Source organism: Mya arenaria, chromosome 6 (genome assembly GCF_026914265.1).
Source record: "Mya arenaria isolate MELC-2E11 chromosome 6, ASM2691426v1".
Lineage (NCBI taxonomy): Eukaryota > Metazoa > Mollusca > Bivalvia > Myida > Myidae > Mya > Mya arenaria.
In genome coordinates this window covers 41,679,217-41,695,815 of record NC_069127.1, presented here as the reverse complement: position 1 = coordinate 41,695,815, position 16,599 = coordinate 41,679,217, and the positions used below count along the sequence as shown (strand labels likewise).

At 34.1% G+C, this 16,599-nt stretch overlaps 1 protein-coding gene across 2 annotated transcripts in view; it reads right to left on the bottom strand.

Moving 5' to 3' along the window:
- LOC128237217 (uncharacterized) overlaps positions 1-16,599 on the bottom strand; it is a 55,836-nt gene that overhangs the window by 25,322 nt on the left and 13,915 nt on the right. The window contains exons 9-12 of one of the 2 annotated variants that reach the window (XM_052952557.1): positions 13,697-13,953; positions 12,343-12,944; positions 8,598-8,792; positions 5,303-5,382 (exon numbers count right to left, since the gene is read on the bottom strand). In XM_052952557.1, coding sequence (XP_052808517.1) covers positions 5,303-5,382; positions 8,598-8,792; positions 12,343-12,944; positions 13,697-13,953 — 1,134 coding nt within the window. The remainder of the gene's footprint in view (positions 1-5,302; positions 5,383-8,597; positions 8,793-12,342; positions 12,945-13,696; positions 13,954-16,599) is intronic. The other variant, XM_052952558.1, reaches the window with a different exon arrangement.

The following is a 16,599-nucleotide window of genomic DNA, read 5'->3' as shown; positions in this document are numbered from 1 at the left end:
GATGACTATAGATCTCTGAGGCACATTAATACCGCAATCTAGAAGAGAGAATGTCTAAGCTAGAAGGAGTCCTGAAACCCAAGCAGAGCCAGTCACCCAGTGGACTGGATTAATATTAAAATAATAAATGAAATTAAATCAGGTTGTGCTAAATGTAAGATAAGATATAAGGGTTAGTTTGGATTCTGGTTACATTATTCATACATGCTATTCTGTGGGTCGATGGGGGACAGGCCCTTTTGTACTCTGTTAGTAGGCAAAGGGCGGCTGGCCCATTTGAAGCTTGTGGGAAATATGCATTTTAAGGTTCCAAGATTACATTTAAACATTAAGCTTTTCTAGTTGTTAATGTACCAGTCAGACAATTGTAACCACGCCAACCCCCCTCCCCCACCGGTACACCAGGGATTGAGAGGGGATGTTTTTACCTTTCTTGTTTATCAACTTCGTTTACAGAAGATTTTTTCATGAACGCAAACAACTGGTTCTAAAATATTTTTTGAATCGGTTAAGAAATAGTTTTCTCATACAACTTCTGTTTTAGTGACCATGCTGTACATATATAACTGATAGGCATTTATAGTCGTTTATATGACTTTTAAACTTCACAATGGACTTACGTTTTGTTTAAGCAAATGTCTGCAGTCTTTGGTTTGCCATGACGTCAATGTACCAAACAGTAGTTTTTAATCTCCACTATTAGACAGCGTGAAATGTAACACATTGGCTGATAGCTGGTAAGATCATTAATCTATGTGATTTCTATCCTCTAGGGCAATTCAAAGTCCATTAGTTGTCTTAATCACTGACAAAATGTGTACAAACTACTGAATAACAACAATAAGCCGCCATTTTGAATTGAACCGGAAGTACACTTCTGCAGACGATAATGGATGAAGCTTTCAATTTTTGTGTTGTTTATTTGACCACGATGGCAAACTGGTGAGTTTTTACCTATCACTTGTAGACTATTGTTGAACTAAATTGGTTTTGACTCCTTACTTAATGTACAAAATTATTCAATGACAATATAAAGTGACTGTAATTTCTGGAAAGACAATGTCAATCGTCAGTTTGAATTTTCTTTTAATTAATTTAAATTCTTATAATTAAATATTTAATTTTTTTTACAAAAAAAATCATAAGCACTTAATGCAATTTCGTTTCATCGCTTTGAAATGGTTTTACTTGTGTAATATTTTCATTTGATCGGAAAAGAGACAATTTAAAGAAGTCGCGAAAATATGTGACAGTTTAGACTTCATGATTTGTGACTGCATTCATTTAATGTTCTTGGGTGATTGGGTAAAGAAACCATGTGTTACTCATAATTGTTTATGATATTCACTGAAATATTTGTCCAATTTAGACTCAATGGAGACGAGTAATACACAACCAGGCCGTTCAAGTGAGGATGTTAATTTTCCCTGTTTCCGGTACGCCTGACCCCTGATCACTTGGACACCGTACAGACCCCCCAACCCACCAACATGTCCTGTACAATTTCTGCAGGTGTTCACTTGTTTATGACACCAGAGTTATTGGTAAGGATTTGAGTTAAGATAATTTTAAAATTTATGGAGTTTTTTCTTGTCATGAAAGCGTCATAGTGGATTTTAATGGAACCAAATATATATTTAACAGAAGTGAGTGTAGCTGTAAATACAAAGTCGTACATTTATGGGGGTTTTCTGGGAGGACCCATTTCTCTCAAACATAGCCATTCTACTACGAGAACAATGCCTGTTAACTGTCATATGACTTGACAGTAGATTGCAAATAGTTTACTTTTACTTTGAGGCTTATGTAAATCGCCCTGTACCTACAATTAATACTAGTGAATTTTGTTTCAACTGCAAAGTAAAACTTCAATGTGAACAACTTAAAATCTCATCAATTCTATAATCGTGAGTTCAAATAATTTACAATTGGCCTTATTTAAAGAAAGAAGACTTTATTTTAAACTTGCTTCTTATTATTAAAATCTAAATTCAATGTCATATATTTTTCAGGGAAACAGACTTAAAATAGAGGAAGACAACTGCCATTTGAGAAAGAAAAGGAGTACATGGGCGATACATATTACTGCACTGTGCACAGTATAGAATCAAATCATCTACCAACTCCATGTTAGTTGCTGTGGGCATCAACATTGATACAGATGCAATTTCGGAAACTGTTCAAAAATAAGAGTTACTCTATCTTAACTAATGCAGAAGTAAAAACCGTTCCTGTATAGTGAAGGACTTGTTTACACTAACTAGATGCTAAAAATTTTCTTGCAAGTTGCTGTGATTAAATAAATTACAAACTTACACATCAACCCTAAAGAAGAACCATCATCATCTACAATGATGTAATCATTTTGCAATGTGTATATACTCACAACAGTGTTATCTGTAAGTTATAAAAAGTGGAAGTGTTAAAAATGAAGGACTCCCTGACAAAACCATAGAACTGTCATATTTTCTAATGATTAGTCTTGTTTCATTATAACTTCTTAAACCATTATTAAAATTTAATGAATTAGTTTTATAAATTAATATGTGTTTAATTGCATTACTTAGTTTTTTTAATTTCAAATGTTTTTGTTCTTTAAGATTTTGTTCTGTAATGCTGTTGATTAAGCCTGGAAGTAAATATGTTGTAACATGTAATATGGATATTGTTTCTAATTAATGTCACAGATTCTAGTGGTATTCCACTAAAAGTTTACCGCTGGTATACCACTGAAATACCATTGGTATACCACCAGCATACAGCTGGTATTCCACTGACATTTTTACTGGGGTATTTCAGGCAATTTGTTGTTCTGGAACTGTTCTAGAACTTGGGAGTTCTTCAAGAACAAATAGAACAGTTCTAGAACTTGGAGTGCTTGAGGACAAATGTTCAAGAACTAGTTCTTGAACAACAAATGGCCTCTTAGATATTCAAGAACTTTCTCCAGAACTTCTAGAACAAGTTCTTGAACTCATCTATTAAGAGTTCAATTACTATTCTAGAACTGGGTTCTATATTCTAGAACTGGGTTCTAGAACAAATTTTCATAAGTTCTAGAATTTGGTTCAAGAAGTTCTAGAGAAAGTTCTTGAACATTTAGTTCTAGAACTGCCATTTAGAGTTCAGGTACTATTCTAGAACTATCTTCTAGAATCTGTTCTAGAATAATTCTAGAATACCTCGCAGGTAAATTGTTAAATTATTCAGCATAAAAATTTAGCGAAAAAAAAAAGAAAAGAATTAAAAGATGATAATTTTATTGGTTTTTGTCCTTCTAACAACCATGTCCATTGTTAACATTTAAAAATTTACAAACACCTGAGCCAATTCCTAAACATCCCTTATTTACTAATATTTTTAATATTTTTTTCTCTTTAGAAGAACACATTTTTGCAATCAGTATTATAATATCACAAATTTATCATATAATCCTCAATATATACACACACACCATGAAATATCTCATTCTAAATTCTGCAACAACTTAACAAATTTAATGCAAGACTCAAGTACTCACTATAGCAACTTACGTGTTATTTCCCATTTGTGTTTTTTTGTAAACCCTTTTTAGGGGAAACCATACCAGGGTAAAACTTCATAAAAACATGCCATAAATAAGGAAGAAAACAAATGTTATAAGCTTGTGGAGTGTTTATTAACAAGTAACAATCCTTCAAGGCTAATATTGACACCACCAAGAACAATAAGTTTTTGAATCATGAAGGAAGTTGAAATATACTGACTGGTATTTGATTCAATGTCGCTATAAATATATAAAGCCCATTCATTTGAGCTTCTATTCTCCTTTTAAACAATGGTGAATGAAGTATTTTTCAAGAGATATTAAATAGAGATAAGAAGAAAAAAAAATATAAGCAACTAATAATTTGCCAATATTAAGATTTATGGTATATTTGTTGAATTTTGGTTTGAGATTGAAATTTATTACACATAGATAATTTTAGGAGCAATATTTTCACACGAGAAAATACAATTTCCTTTGATCACAAGTGAAATAAATCTTAGTACATAGAAATTCCACATTTTTTTTGTTTCTTTCATGTTAAAAATACGAAAAAAATATTTTTTTAATTGGCGTAAATTGCTTAGCAAACAGTCATAGTGTTGTGACATCATTTTGGTGACATCATTTCAAGATGTTCAACCGCTAGCAGTGAATGCTTCATTAAGCTTTAGTTAAACAAAATATCTTAAAAGCAGTGAAAATAACATAATATTTCACTGAAAAGCATTATTGAAAAATTTAAAGCTCATTAAACAGGTTTTATAATCTCATTATATTATGTTCTTAGTAATCCAGTTCAGTTCCATTTCAACAATTCAGCTTACTCCTTTAAAATGCATCTACTTCAGGTACTTGACCCCAAAGTAAGCTAGTTTTCTGATAGTTTCATTTCATTGTTATGTTAATATTGATGTCAGGTATGCCCATATATTTAGATTATTTATAAGGCCATTGCTTACAGATTACTATTATGTTATATATTATTGAAGAAAAAAAAGCCTGCAAATTTTATTTGTTATTCAGGAGTTCTTAAATTAACAGCTGATAATTGTCAATGCTGGAAAAAAAACCTGGGTCTGTACTTGCTATAGTAATAGCCAGGGCCTTTTAACCCTTCTTTGTCATAGCCGGTACCTGTGACAGACCCTGATTTGTTCCCCAAATTGGTCTCTGTTATTCACCAATTCAGACAAATCCAAACAAAAAGCAATACACTTTGAACAAACAAAAAGCAAAATTGAATTATTTCAACTCAATTGCATTCATTATAAAACTTGTAAAACATGTAAACAATGTGAAATATTAAAAAATCGCTCGCATCCCTTTTATTAACCCTTAAAGTGACATTCTTATTCAAAATCAATACATACACATGTATTTCAAACATCAATTTTGACTCAGATACACCTTTGAGTTACAAATTTCTAAATATTGCATTTATGGAAAATATTAATTACTGATAACAAGAATATTAATTACTGATAACAAGATTGTAACCCTGTATTTAATAGAAGAAAGCACAAAAAATATTAACTGACTGGTGAATGCTATAGATTTACTGTGGTCTACTATAATAGTCTCATAATGTAGAAATACGGGCGTGTTTTATGCATTTTTTCCAAATTTAAGTTGGTATCCTTTATAAGGACCATTGTTTTCGACATAAATTAATCTTTTTTCTAATATTAAAACAATAATTATTAATTGTGGTAAACCTTGTTTGGGAGTCAGACTGCATCTTTAATATGACAAAAATAACAAGCCACTGTTCACCTCTGGTTGGAGTCTCCTTCCTTGTCCGAATCAACACCCTCGAACCCCACGTGCTTCTCTCGATGGCCGGCCCCTGCATCCTGCACATAAAACACACTCGTTCGTAATCCATTCATTATGCACGCTCTAATATAACATGTATTGAATGTACATTGTTACAGTGAAAATTTTATATCCAGGAATTAAACTTAAACTCAACACTTGATTAAAAGATGATGTCATTTTCATTTTCAAGTTTTATATTGGATAGATGATAGAAATTATACATGATAGTAATTTTGAGTGCCGTATACATGATTTTTAAAGGGAAATATCCATGTTGTTACAAAAAATTAGGAAATCTTTTATAATTGTTGGAATGGCTGCATTTTTCCATTCACTGATTTTTACAATTGAGGCCCTGTCAGTTTTTTTTAATCCATATTCGTTTTATTAGTCAATGGACAAATGCAATTAATACCTTTATTTTTGAATAGTTTATTTTACAGTATACAGGGGCAGGTCCAGGATTTGTCATAAGAGGAGATGTAACCTATGGGTGTAACCTTTTGACTTGCGCCTTTCCCTCAGAACTAAAATTTATTAAGCTGAAAGTGTACTCCCCCCCCCCTGAAAATTTTAACAATTTCTAGTCCAAAATGTAATATTGGGTGGGTTGTAATCTTTTTCTCCTATATTGTAATAAAAAGTAAACTTGGATGGTTTTAATTGGGGTGGGAGGCTGTTGGGTGGGCCCGGCTCTGGATCTGCTAGTGGTATAGGAATTTCATTGGAGACCCACAAAGTGGGCCACAAGTCAGCATATGGACTTAGTGCTTTCAAACAGTAAAAACTATGACAACAGTTTTCATTGAAAGGAAAATCATTCACAGGGATATCTACCTTTAAAAGTTTAATATCAATATACGTTATCAACAACAGTTGTGAACAATTAGGTATGCTCACTTCCTTGTTATAACTTATTCACTGATAATATATTGATAAAAGTTCCCAATGACCTTATATCTACTGGATTGTGATTAAAGTTAATAAATGTTTTTTTTTATATCTATGTTTTTTTAAATTGTATACAGCCAAAATTAATCAATTCATATGATTTTTATCTCTGTTTTCTGATACATATAAAACTGCTCTTTGAACTTAAGCAAACAATATTCTGGAACAGGAATGTGATTGACAAAAAGGAAGCTAAGCGGCTTAACCCATTTCAGCGACAGGTTTTGGGACCGCTTAAGGCCTCTAACTGGGTGAAGCAGTCTGACTAGAAGCAAAACTAGGTTTTTAAAAGCTTTTTTAAGGCTTTCCCGGCTTCAAATTTGTAGCAAACTGTGATGCCAATACTATACAAAAGTCAACACTTAAAACAAATTTAGTCACAACAAGAAGCAACCTTTTTCAATCAGTTTAATCAATTTTCAATCAGTTTATGCACCAGTCAATTGTAACCACAGCCCCCCTGGGCCGAGGAATAGTGGGCACTTTCACTTTCGATCCATCCAATCCCGGGTAAAATCCCCGCCCTGCAGGGACACACTGCGCTGGTGAAATTCCTGCCAAATGTCCCCTAGGACATCCTAGGTAAGGCCCATTCCCCGCTATTTATGGTGCAAAAACAAAACCACAGCATTCACTCAGCACTGTGGGGACACCTGGAACGTTAAAACATGGCCTTTTTCCCCCACTATCCCCAGATTACCCATGGGGGTCATGGTTACAATTCACTGGTGCATTACCAGGTAATATTTTTACTTTATTTTATTTATTTATTTTGGAGGGGGTGGGGGGGTCATGGGTGGGGATTGTGTCCCTGCATCAATCAGATCCGTGGAAAACTGTGTACAAATCACATCCCTGTAAACTAGTGTTTAATTTACAATTTGCATAAGAGCATTAAAAACAGTAAGATGAGCTGAAAAAAATAAAGCTTGATCTTAAAATTAATGAGTTATATTAGAATAATCTGACACTTAAACAAGCTTATCTTAGTGTAGAAGCGTGCAGAATAAAAGCCGAAAGACATTTATGCATACAATAGCTTTTGAAAGACAAGTTACACCAACAAGCATGCAAACAAAACACTTAAGATGATTAGGCAAATTTATCTATTGTTTGTTTCTGATTTTGCCAAATATTATTTTTTTTATTCTAGATTTAAATTTTATTTTTACAGAGATATCATGACCTAAGCACATAATCAGAACCATTGTCTTTTTGTCTTAGTAAATGCTAACTAAAAGCTCAGTTTCTAAAGTCTCAAATTCTTAAACTAAATAAAGCGAATTTTTGACAATGTATTTATAAATACCCCTAAATACTGGTACTATAGTCAGAATGAAAAAACAAATATTCTTGATTTAAACAAATGTTGTGTTTTTTAGTCTTTAATAAAAGAAAAACATTAAGAATACAACTTTTTCAATTTGGTCAATTTGGTTTAAAGTTTAAAATTATAAATGCATACTGACTTAAACAAATAAAACTGAATTGATCTAAGAAACAAGAGAGCCAACTGTCACATAATATGCCTGTCCTAATTTTAGTACACCAAGTTTGGTGATAACTGGTTGTATGTTAAGCCAAATATAGAAAGAGAACACTGTAAATAAAGTTTTTGCCAATTAAAGGGTTTTAACTCTGGAATGTTCAATATGGTTGGTTAACTAACCTGACCAAGATGTTCTGGCCATACACATTTTGACCAAATTTGGTGGTGATTGGACATAGGTTTCTAAAGTTATTGATCAGACAAGAACAATTTTAAGTAGTTTATATAATTAAAGGGTGATAACTCTTGAGTGACTCAAGTGATATGATTGGTTATCAAACTGGTCTGGGATAGTATGCCCATACACATTCTGACCAAATTTAGTTATGATTGGACAAAGGATTCTAAAAATATTGATCAGACAATACCAACTTTAGGTCTATCATTGAAGGGCCCTAACTCTTTAAGTAACTAAAGAGGTATGTCTTGTTATCAAACTTGACAGAGATGTTGTGCTTATAAACATTCTGACCAAATTTGGTGATGATTGAAAATTAAAGTTACTGAGCAGACAACACCGTTTATTAAGCCCATCCACCTGTGTGCCGCAGGTAAAGCTATAATTCCCTTTTTTAAAACGGCCTAAATGATCATTTAAGGCATTAAAAGCATCTTCATAAAATGGTAAATATCTGTAAGTATACCTGCACCTCAAAAAGGCTTCAGTTAGTAAATCATTTCTGTTAGTAACAATATAATTTCTATGGTCTCAGGATCAGCAGCTAAAATTTTGCACACTGTTTTTCTTACCCTATTATGGTAATGCACAGAATCAATTTTCCGAATTTTCATCAATTGAGGCGAATTTCTATCAAAATCAGACGCCACTTCAAAGTTTTGTGTCCTTCTAGATGGTGGTGTTCTCGGGGTAGGTGGGGCGTGTAAGACTCTTGAGAGGGGCGGGGTTAACACGGGCTCCCGTGCCCTACCCTGGTGCGAGGTCTCCTGGGGGGTAAGGGGGTCAAGACATGTGAGCATGGTTCAGAAAATAAAAGCGCTGTAAACTGATATCAAAGCTTGTCTGTTTTTCTAATTTAATCATGGGGCATAACTCTACATTTATTTCAGTAGAGTTATAAAGACAAATCAACAAAATACTTACCAAGATTAATCCAATATTTGTCATGGAACTTAACTCCATTAACACGCTCAAATTGGGAACGAAATTGAGTCAGTTAATAATTTTAACAGTTAATTTTTGTTTAAGTTAGTTAAGACTGAAATATTTTTATGATACCAGGGCTAGATCCTTGTTTGGGATCAAACCCAAGAAGTCTTGGGTGGGTGGCAGACACTTTTGACACTATCAGACCGTTCATACCATTTGGAAGATTCACAGAGACTTGCCTAGCTATCATAAATAGGTTTTGACTCATGGCCAATACGTTTTAACTCATGGCCAATATGTTTTGACTCATGGCAATAGGTTTTGACTCATGGCCAATAGGTTTTGCCTCATTGCCAATATGTTTTGACTCATGGCCAATAGGTTTTGCCTCATTGCCAATATGTTTTAACTCATGGCCAATATGTTTTGACTCATGGCCAATATGTTTTGACTAGGGATGGAAGCGAATATCCGAGTATCCGGATATCACGCAAGTATTCGGATACCAAAATGGGTATTCGAATATTCGTTAAGAATTAAAAGTTCAATGAAATAGCTTAGCAGAGACATAGCAATTGTTATAAAACTTTTCAGATGAAATATTTCAGGTGATCAACAGTGTCTGTCCCGAAGCGGGTATGTGTCACAAATCGTCTGCTAAGGACTAATTGGGTGTTTGCACAAGGCGTGATATTGTGTCCTTGTGCAGCACCCTGTGAAGTTCTATGACCTTGTTTACAAAGACAAGTGTTGTTTTATGATCTCAGATGTGCTTAATTGACACTAATTGGCACTAGTTGATATTGAACGGATTGATGATTAATCCATGTTTAGTTTATTGATAAATAAAAAAGTACACGCATGTAAATAAAGAAAAATCAGATTGTCTTTTTGTCTTCTTATCTTATCTGCAATTATATCCTTCATTACAAAACACCGCAGAAATTGTAGGTATTGCATTAAATCAAACAATGTAATGAAATAAAATTACAATCGACTATCAAATAATCAAAGCGTCATTTAACATAAAACCTGCTGATAAATAACAAACTCGAAAGCACGTGGCAGTAACCAAGCAACCACCTCGGCCGAAGTGACTATCAAATTCGCGAGGTGTTTATGTGTATTCATCATGAGTTTTATGACGTAAAATGAGTTGTTTAGCTTTGATTATAACATTATAAATTATTAAGACTGAGAAAGAATGAATGAAAAAATGAAATTGCCATATGACGATTTATAAATTAAGTGGACAATTATGGCAAATAACAGGTTGGTGACATACAATAGGAAATTTACTTATTATGAAAACAATTTGATACGAGTATCCGGATAGTATTCGAATACTCGATACGAATATCCGGATACCGATTTGGTATCCGGTTTCCATCCCTAGTTTTGACTCATGGCCAATAGGTTTTGCCTCATTGCCAATAGGTTTTGACTCATGGCCAATAGGTTTTGCCTCATTGCCAATATGTTTTGACTCATGGCAAGAGGTTTTGACTCATGGCAATATAGGTTTTGCCTCATGGCAATATAGGTTTTGACTCACAGGCAATAGGTTTTGACTCATGGCAATAAAGGTTTTGACTCACAGGCAATAGGTTTTGACTCATGGCAATATAGGTTTTGCCTCATGGCAATATAGGTTTTGACTCACAGGCAATAGGTTTTGACTCATGGCAATATAGGTTTTGACTCACAGGCAATAGGTTTTGACTCATGGCAATATAGGTTTTGCCTCATGGCAATATAGGTTTTGACTCACAGGCAATAGGTTTTGCCTCATGGCAATATAGGTTTTGACTCACAGGCAAAAGGTTTTGCCTCATGGCAATATAGGTTTTGACTCACAGGCAAAAGGTTTTGACTCATGGCAATATAGGTTTTGACTCACAGGCAATAGGTTTTGACTCATGGCAATATAGGTTTTGACTCATGGCAATATAGGTTTTGACTCATAGCCAATAGGTTTTGCCTCATTGCCAATATGTTTTGACTCATGGCCAATAGGTTTTGCTTCATTGCCAATATATTTTGACTAATATGTTTTGACTCATGGCAATATAGGTTTTGACTCATGGCAATATAGGTTTTGACTCATGGCAATAGGTTTTGACTCACGGCTTATTGGTTTTGACTCATTGCCAATAGGTTTTGACTCATAGCCAATAGGTTTTGACTCACGGCTTATTGGTTTTGACTCATTGCCAATAGGTTTTGACTCAGGACAATAGGTTTTTACTGATGGCCAATAGGTTGACTCATGGCAATAGGTTTTGACTCAGGACCAATAGGTTTTAACTCATGGCAATAGGTTTGACTCATGGCCAATAGGTTTTGACTCAGGACCAATAGGTTTTAACTCATGGCAATAGGTTTGACTCATGGCAATAGGTTTTGACTCAGGACCAATAGGTTTTAACTCATGGCAATAGGTTTGACTCATGGCAATAGGTTTTGACTCAGGACCAATAGGTTTTAACTCATGGCAATAGGTTTGACTCATGGCCAATAGGTTTTGACTCACGACCAATAGGTTTTTACTGATGGCCAATAGGTTGACTCACAGCAAATAGGTTTTGACTCATGGCCAACTTCAAAGTGTTGAATTGCAATTACCTGACAATGACACTAAGGCTCTTACAATACCAAAATATTATTTCTAGCATAAAACAGAAGCGCTACAAATATGGGGAGATAATATGACAGAAGGGATTCAATTGCCTACCATAGTGGGAATCCTATACTAAAGTTAGCATAGTAATAAATAATGATGTGAAAAACGTTGCCATTTCACAATAAAACTCTTTTTAAACAACAGAAATAAGTTAAACAACATAAAGATAACAACATTCTAGCAAAAGAAAAAGCATGCATTTAAGAAAAATACACAAATAGAATTCCAATATTAAAGTGAAAATATCAACCAAGACCATAGTGGCAAGCAAAAGGTTTAGTTATTTAATGGGCAAAAAATATCAAGTATTCACATTTTAAAGGATATATTCAAAATTTGGTGGTATGGCGTTTATACTGTGCAAATTATTTCCAATATATATAGCATTGCCCAAAAACCTTAAAGCAAAATTAATGTGTCTTCTGAGTAATATTTGATAATTTCTTTTATATAATTAATATATATATTAATATATTTATATACATTAAATATTGATCTTACACTGAAATTCAACAAATATCCTCTATATCATACATAGTGTTCTCACTGTCTGCATGGTATAAAAATACTTTAACTGTGTATTTTTTTCTCTAGCAATACTCTTCCTAAGTGAAGGTGAATACCCTCATCAAAAAAAGGTGAACACACTCCTTACTTTTAAATTGTGAATACTCTCCTCAAGTGGAGGTGAATACTCTCCTTACCTTTTCACTATGAATACTCTCCTCCAGTGGAGGTGAGTGACTGGAACTCTCCAGTGAGGAGGTGTATGTCTGGGATGACTCCATGGAGCTCTCACTGGGTGGAACAGAATCTGTAGAGCTGTCCAGCAGTCTCTCTGGGGACTGATTCGATCTTTCCAGGTTTGTGATATCCTTGTCAGTCTCTTTTTCACTCTCTTTTCCATTCTCTTGGGTGTCTTTCTCCTTATTTATTGTTTCATGTGACTTGGATTCGACATCTGCCATTTCATTCAATTTTCTTGATACAAGTTCATTATCATCAGTAATTTTTGTTTCTTCTAACTTATGCACAAGACTTTCAATAACACAACCTTCATCACTCTTAAGACCACCATTTTTGTCTTCATTAACATGCGTAAAAGATTCATCTTTTGCATCCTTTGTGAGTCTGACCTGTATCTCAGGTATGTTTCTGGGCTCCACAATTTTGGGTGTGGGCTCAACAATTTTGGGAGTGGGTTTGCGAACACTGAACTCCAGGGAAGGGGGTGTTGACTTGGTCTTAAACTCCTGTCTCTTCTCCATTGCAGAAGCAATTTTACCCAGCTCAGATAGGTTCTCACCTAGAATAAAAAATACCATTGTGTTAGATATAAGGGCAAATTTTATAATCAATGGTAGGGTAGGTAGTTTTTTTTTATTTTTTTATTATTATTTCTTTAAGGCTTTGAGTAAGAACGTTACTGTCATCATTGGAGAATGGCATTAAAACAACCTTCACTATAATGCTATAAATGTTTTTAAAAAACATATTAAAACAAAACCAACAATAATAACAAAACCAAATGACAGACAATAATTTTCGAATGTAGGGTCAGGTAACCCGAACCAGAATAATTTTTTTAGGCCCTTAAAGTATGATTATTATCGAATATCTCTGGTGTTGGGTCCCCATTATCTGTTTATATTACTTCCGTGCACCATCACTGCCATTCATACCAAATTATTTATTATTTTTACTGTCTATCTCTGCTTCTTTTAAATAACTTTTAAGAATGTTACGGCAAATTTAAGTGAAGAAAATTAGTTTCATTGAAGCTGCACTAATACACAGATTTACTGTTTAGACAAAAAAAAAGTCTTTGAATTGGCCAATTTTTGTGTGAACTTCTCAAAATCAGTGATACAAGACAGCAGTTTTTCATATTTACGTTAAAAAAATATATGAGATCTGTTCTATTGTGAGTTATCATATATGACTTAATTGAAGGCATTGATGCCAAAAATCAGCTGATTCTGAGATTAAAATTATAATAATGTCAATTTGTGAGAGTACAGCTTTAAGTAGCAGGATAAGTTTTAAGTAAACACAAACCTGACGGGGAGTTGATGATGATTTCATGTGTCATGTTTCCAGTCGTGCTAGCGATGGTGAACGACTTGGGTCTTGTTGGCGTGTCAATGTCCTCAATGATGAGGAGGGGGCGGGACAAGGTCGGGGACCCCCCACTCACTGTCGCGCGACGCTGCTTGGGGTCGGCATGCACAGGAAGGGTGAACTGTTGGAACTGGGGCGACTCAGAGCCACTGCGGAACACATCATTGTCTGTGTCATTCCCGTCATTCGTCTCCCTGAAATGAGAAGTTTAAAACCTTTTGCAAACATTTTTCAAAAAGCAAAAAGATTGACACATGAATAAATAAACATACTAACATAGTTTCAGAATTGATATTCAACTACTGAAATTAAACTGAAGAATATGGAATGTAAGATAATATTTCTGCAACTGCTAATCAGGTTAAAGGAGAGGTATTATAAGTTACGGGGTTAATAGGTGACCCGTTATGGGATATACATTTTTGGTTTCCTGCGCCCGGTATACCCATATTGGGTCACCTACTAACCCCGTAATGTATATATCACTGCACTTGCCCTCAATGAGATCTATCTAGCTATGAAGTTTCAAGTTGATACCACTAATAGTTTAGAAGATATACCCCGGACAAGCGAAAATGGGACGCGGACGCCGCCCCCGCCGACAAAAGTAACCCCTATATGTCGTCTTTTCAGGCGACACAATAAAATGACAGCTCATGTAAAATCATACTGCTTTTTTAATAATTCAAGAATGGCCATCTAAAAATCAAAGTCTGCATAATTGCAATGGAATCCTACATTTATATCTCTACATTTATATCTCAGATATATTAGGTTGGTTAAGAGTACAAAATGAACATTCTGTTATTTATTTTAACAGCTTATGTTTCAATTAACAAGATAAATACATCCAATAATCAGCCCATAATTTATCATATACTCAATTTATTTCTGTATCAACATAACTTCATTAAACTTTTGACCTATAAGTGTGACCTTGACCTTTGAGATACAGACATAGATCTTGTACATGACAGGTCGCCTCATGGTGAACCTTCATGGCAAGTTTTTCTTAAATCCTATAATGCAAGATACCGCCAAGGTTCAGTTCGGACAGACGCACTTATGCACACACTTATGCACTTACACACGGGCACACATACATGGAACCTCCATTGTGACAGCTTTGTCAAGCTCAGCACAGGCAGGCTTGTAAGGGACTGTATTTTGTTGCTTGTGTAAATTTACATCACACTTACAGTTTCTTAAGATATAGAGCAAAAGTGTTTCAAAGTTTAAATTCTAAGTTTTACGATGATGATTACAATGAAGATGATGATTACGATGAAGATGATGATTTTGCCATAAAACAAAACATATACAATCTATAATATGACCATTACACATATCTTATCATTAACAATTTTAGATTTTGGCTAGGTAACAAATTGGGGGGGGGGGGGGGGGGGGGAGGTCGCCTTCTAACAATTTTGGGGGGCAAATGTTCGACTACATTCCCCACCTTAAAATTGATTTGCTTTCATTCCATTTTGTTTCAGAAATCGCTTAAAGTGACCAAAAATTACTTTTTCTGATAATACATCTGAAAACACTTATTTTATCATTATTTTACTTTATGTACGAAATTGCAGAAAAAAAATACAGTAATAGCATAAAAAAGAATTTAGTTTTAGTGGGGTTCGAACCAAGGATGGTCAAGTCAAGAAAAAAGTAGAAAACAACCGGCTAATCCTAACAGCCATGGAGATTTTAACAAAATTGCTGGATATGTTGACCTGTTAAGGATACATTGATAACATCAGGTGATAATGTCAATCAACCAATCAAGCATCACCACAGCCGTCATTAATTTTCAATCGAGGTACTACAATTGTGGTCTTCAAAGAAGATATTTGAGCAAATACCAACATTTGCTGAAGGGTTCCAGCTTTTGGTATTTTTGTATTAACACTCTTTATGATTTGCCACACTTTATTTCGTAATAAAAAAAAGAAGCATTTTACAAACCATGAGCGAGCTACTTTAAGGTAATCCTGTTGGTGTATACTCGTATCAAAATAAGACAAAAAACAGCCTAGATATATGCATTTTCCTAAGCAATCTGCTGCATCATTAGAATATTGAATTATTACTTGTGTTTATGTGAATGTCTTTATGATGCAATAATTCATTTACATTTAGTTTTATTTTAGCATTAGAATGAGTTGTTTATTCAAAAATTTCCTTTTCCTGGCAAAATTCCCCTTCAGAAAGGTCACAGCCCTATTCCGCTTGAGCTCAGAGACAGCCCTGAATAAAATTGTAAATGAAAATGTACATGGACATGAGTCTTACCATAAAATGTAAATATCCTTTCATATTAATTTAGCATCAAACTACAACAGCTCAAATTATTTTCCCCGAAAGATCTGGCATAACAAAACCTAACAATTAACTTGCTTTGTTAACTACTCAGAACCATAGGTGACAGTATCAGTCAGTGATGGTGTATATGATTTTCTTATATAATTATGTATAACTGCTTTTTTATGTTATGATTGTTTTTATTACATGATCTATAAATAAACCCTTCATGATTAGACGAAGAGCAATTTTTGTAGACAGAATAAAATGCCACATTGACCTGTCTTATAAGGATAAAGTTTATCATATGATGTCTTAATAACACTGGAAAAATCACTTTAAAAACATTTTAATTGACTTGTCTTTCTAAACACCCAGGAAACATTTATCATATGAGGTCATAATATATAATGTAGTATCATGTAATAAAACAGCAATTTACTAATAAGCTGCAGCAGCAGTCACAACAGCAGTAGCAGCAGCAGCAGCAGTTGTAATATTACTATATATATTATTATTACTGATCATTACTTTTA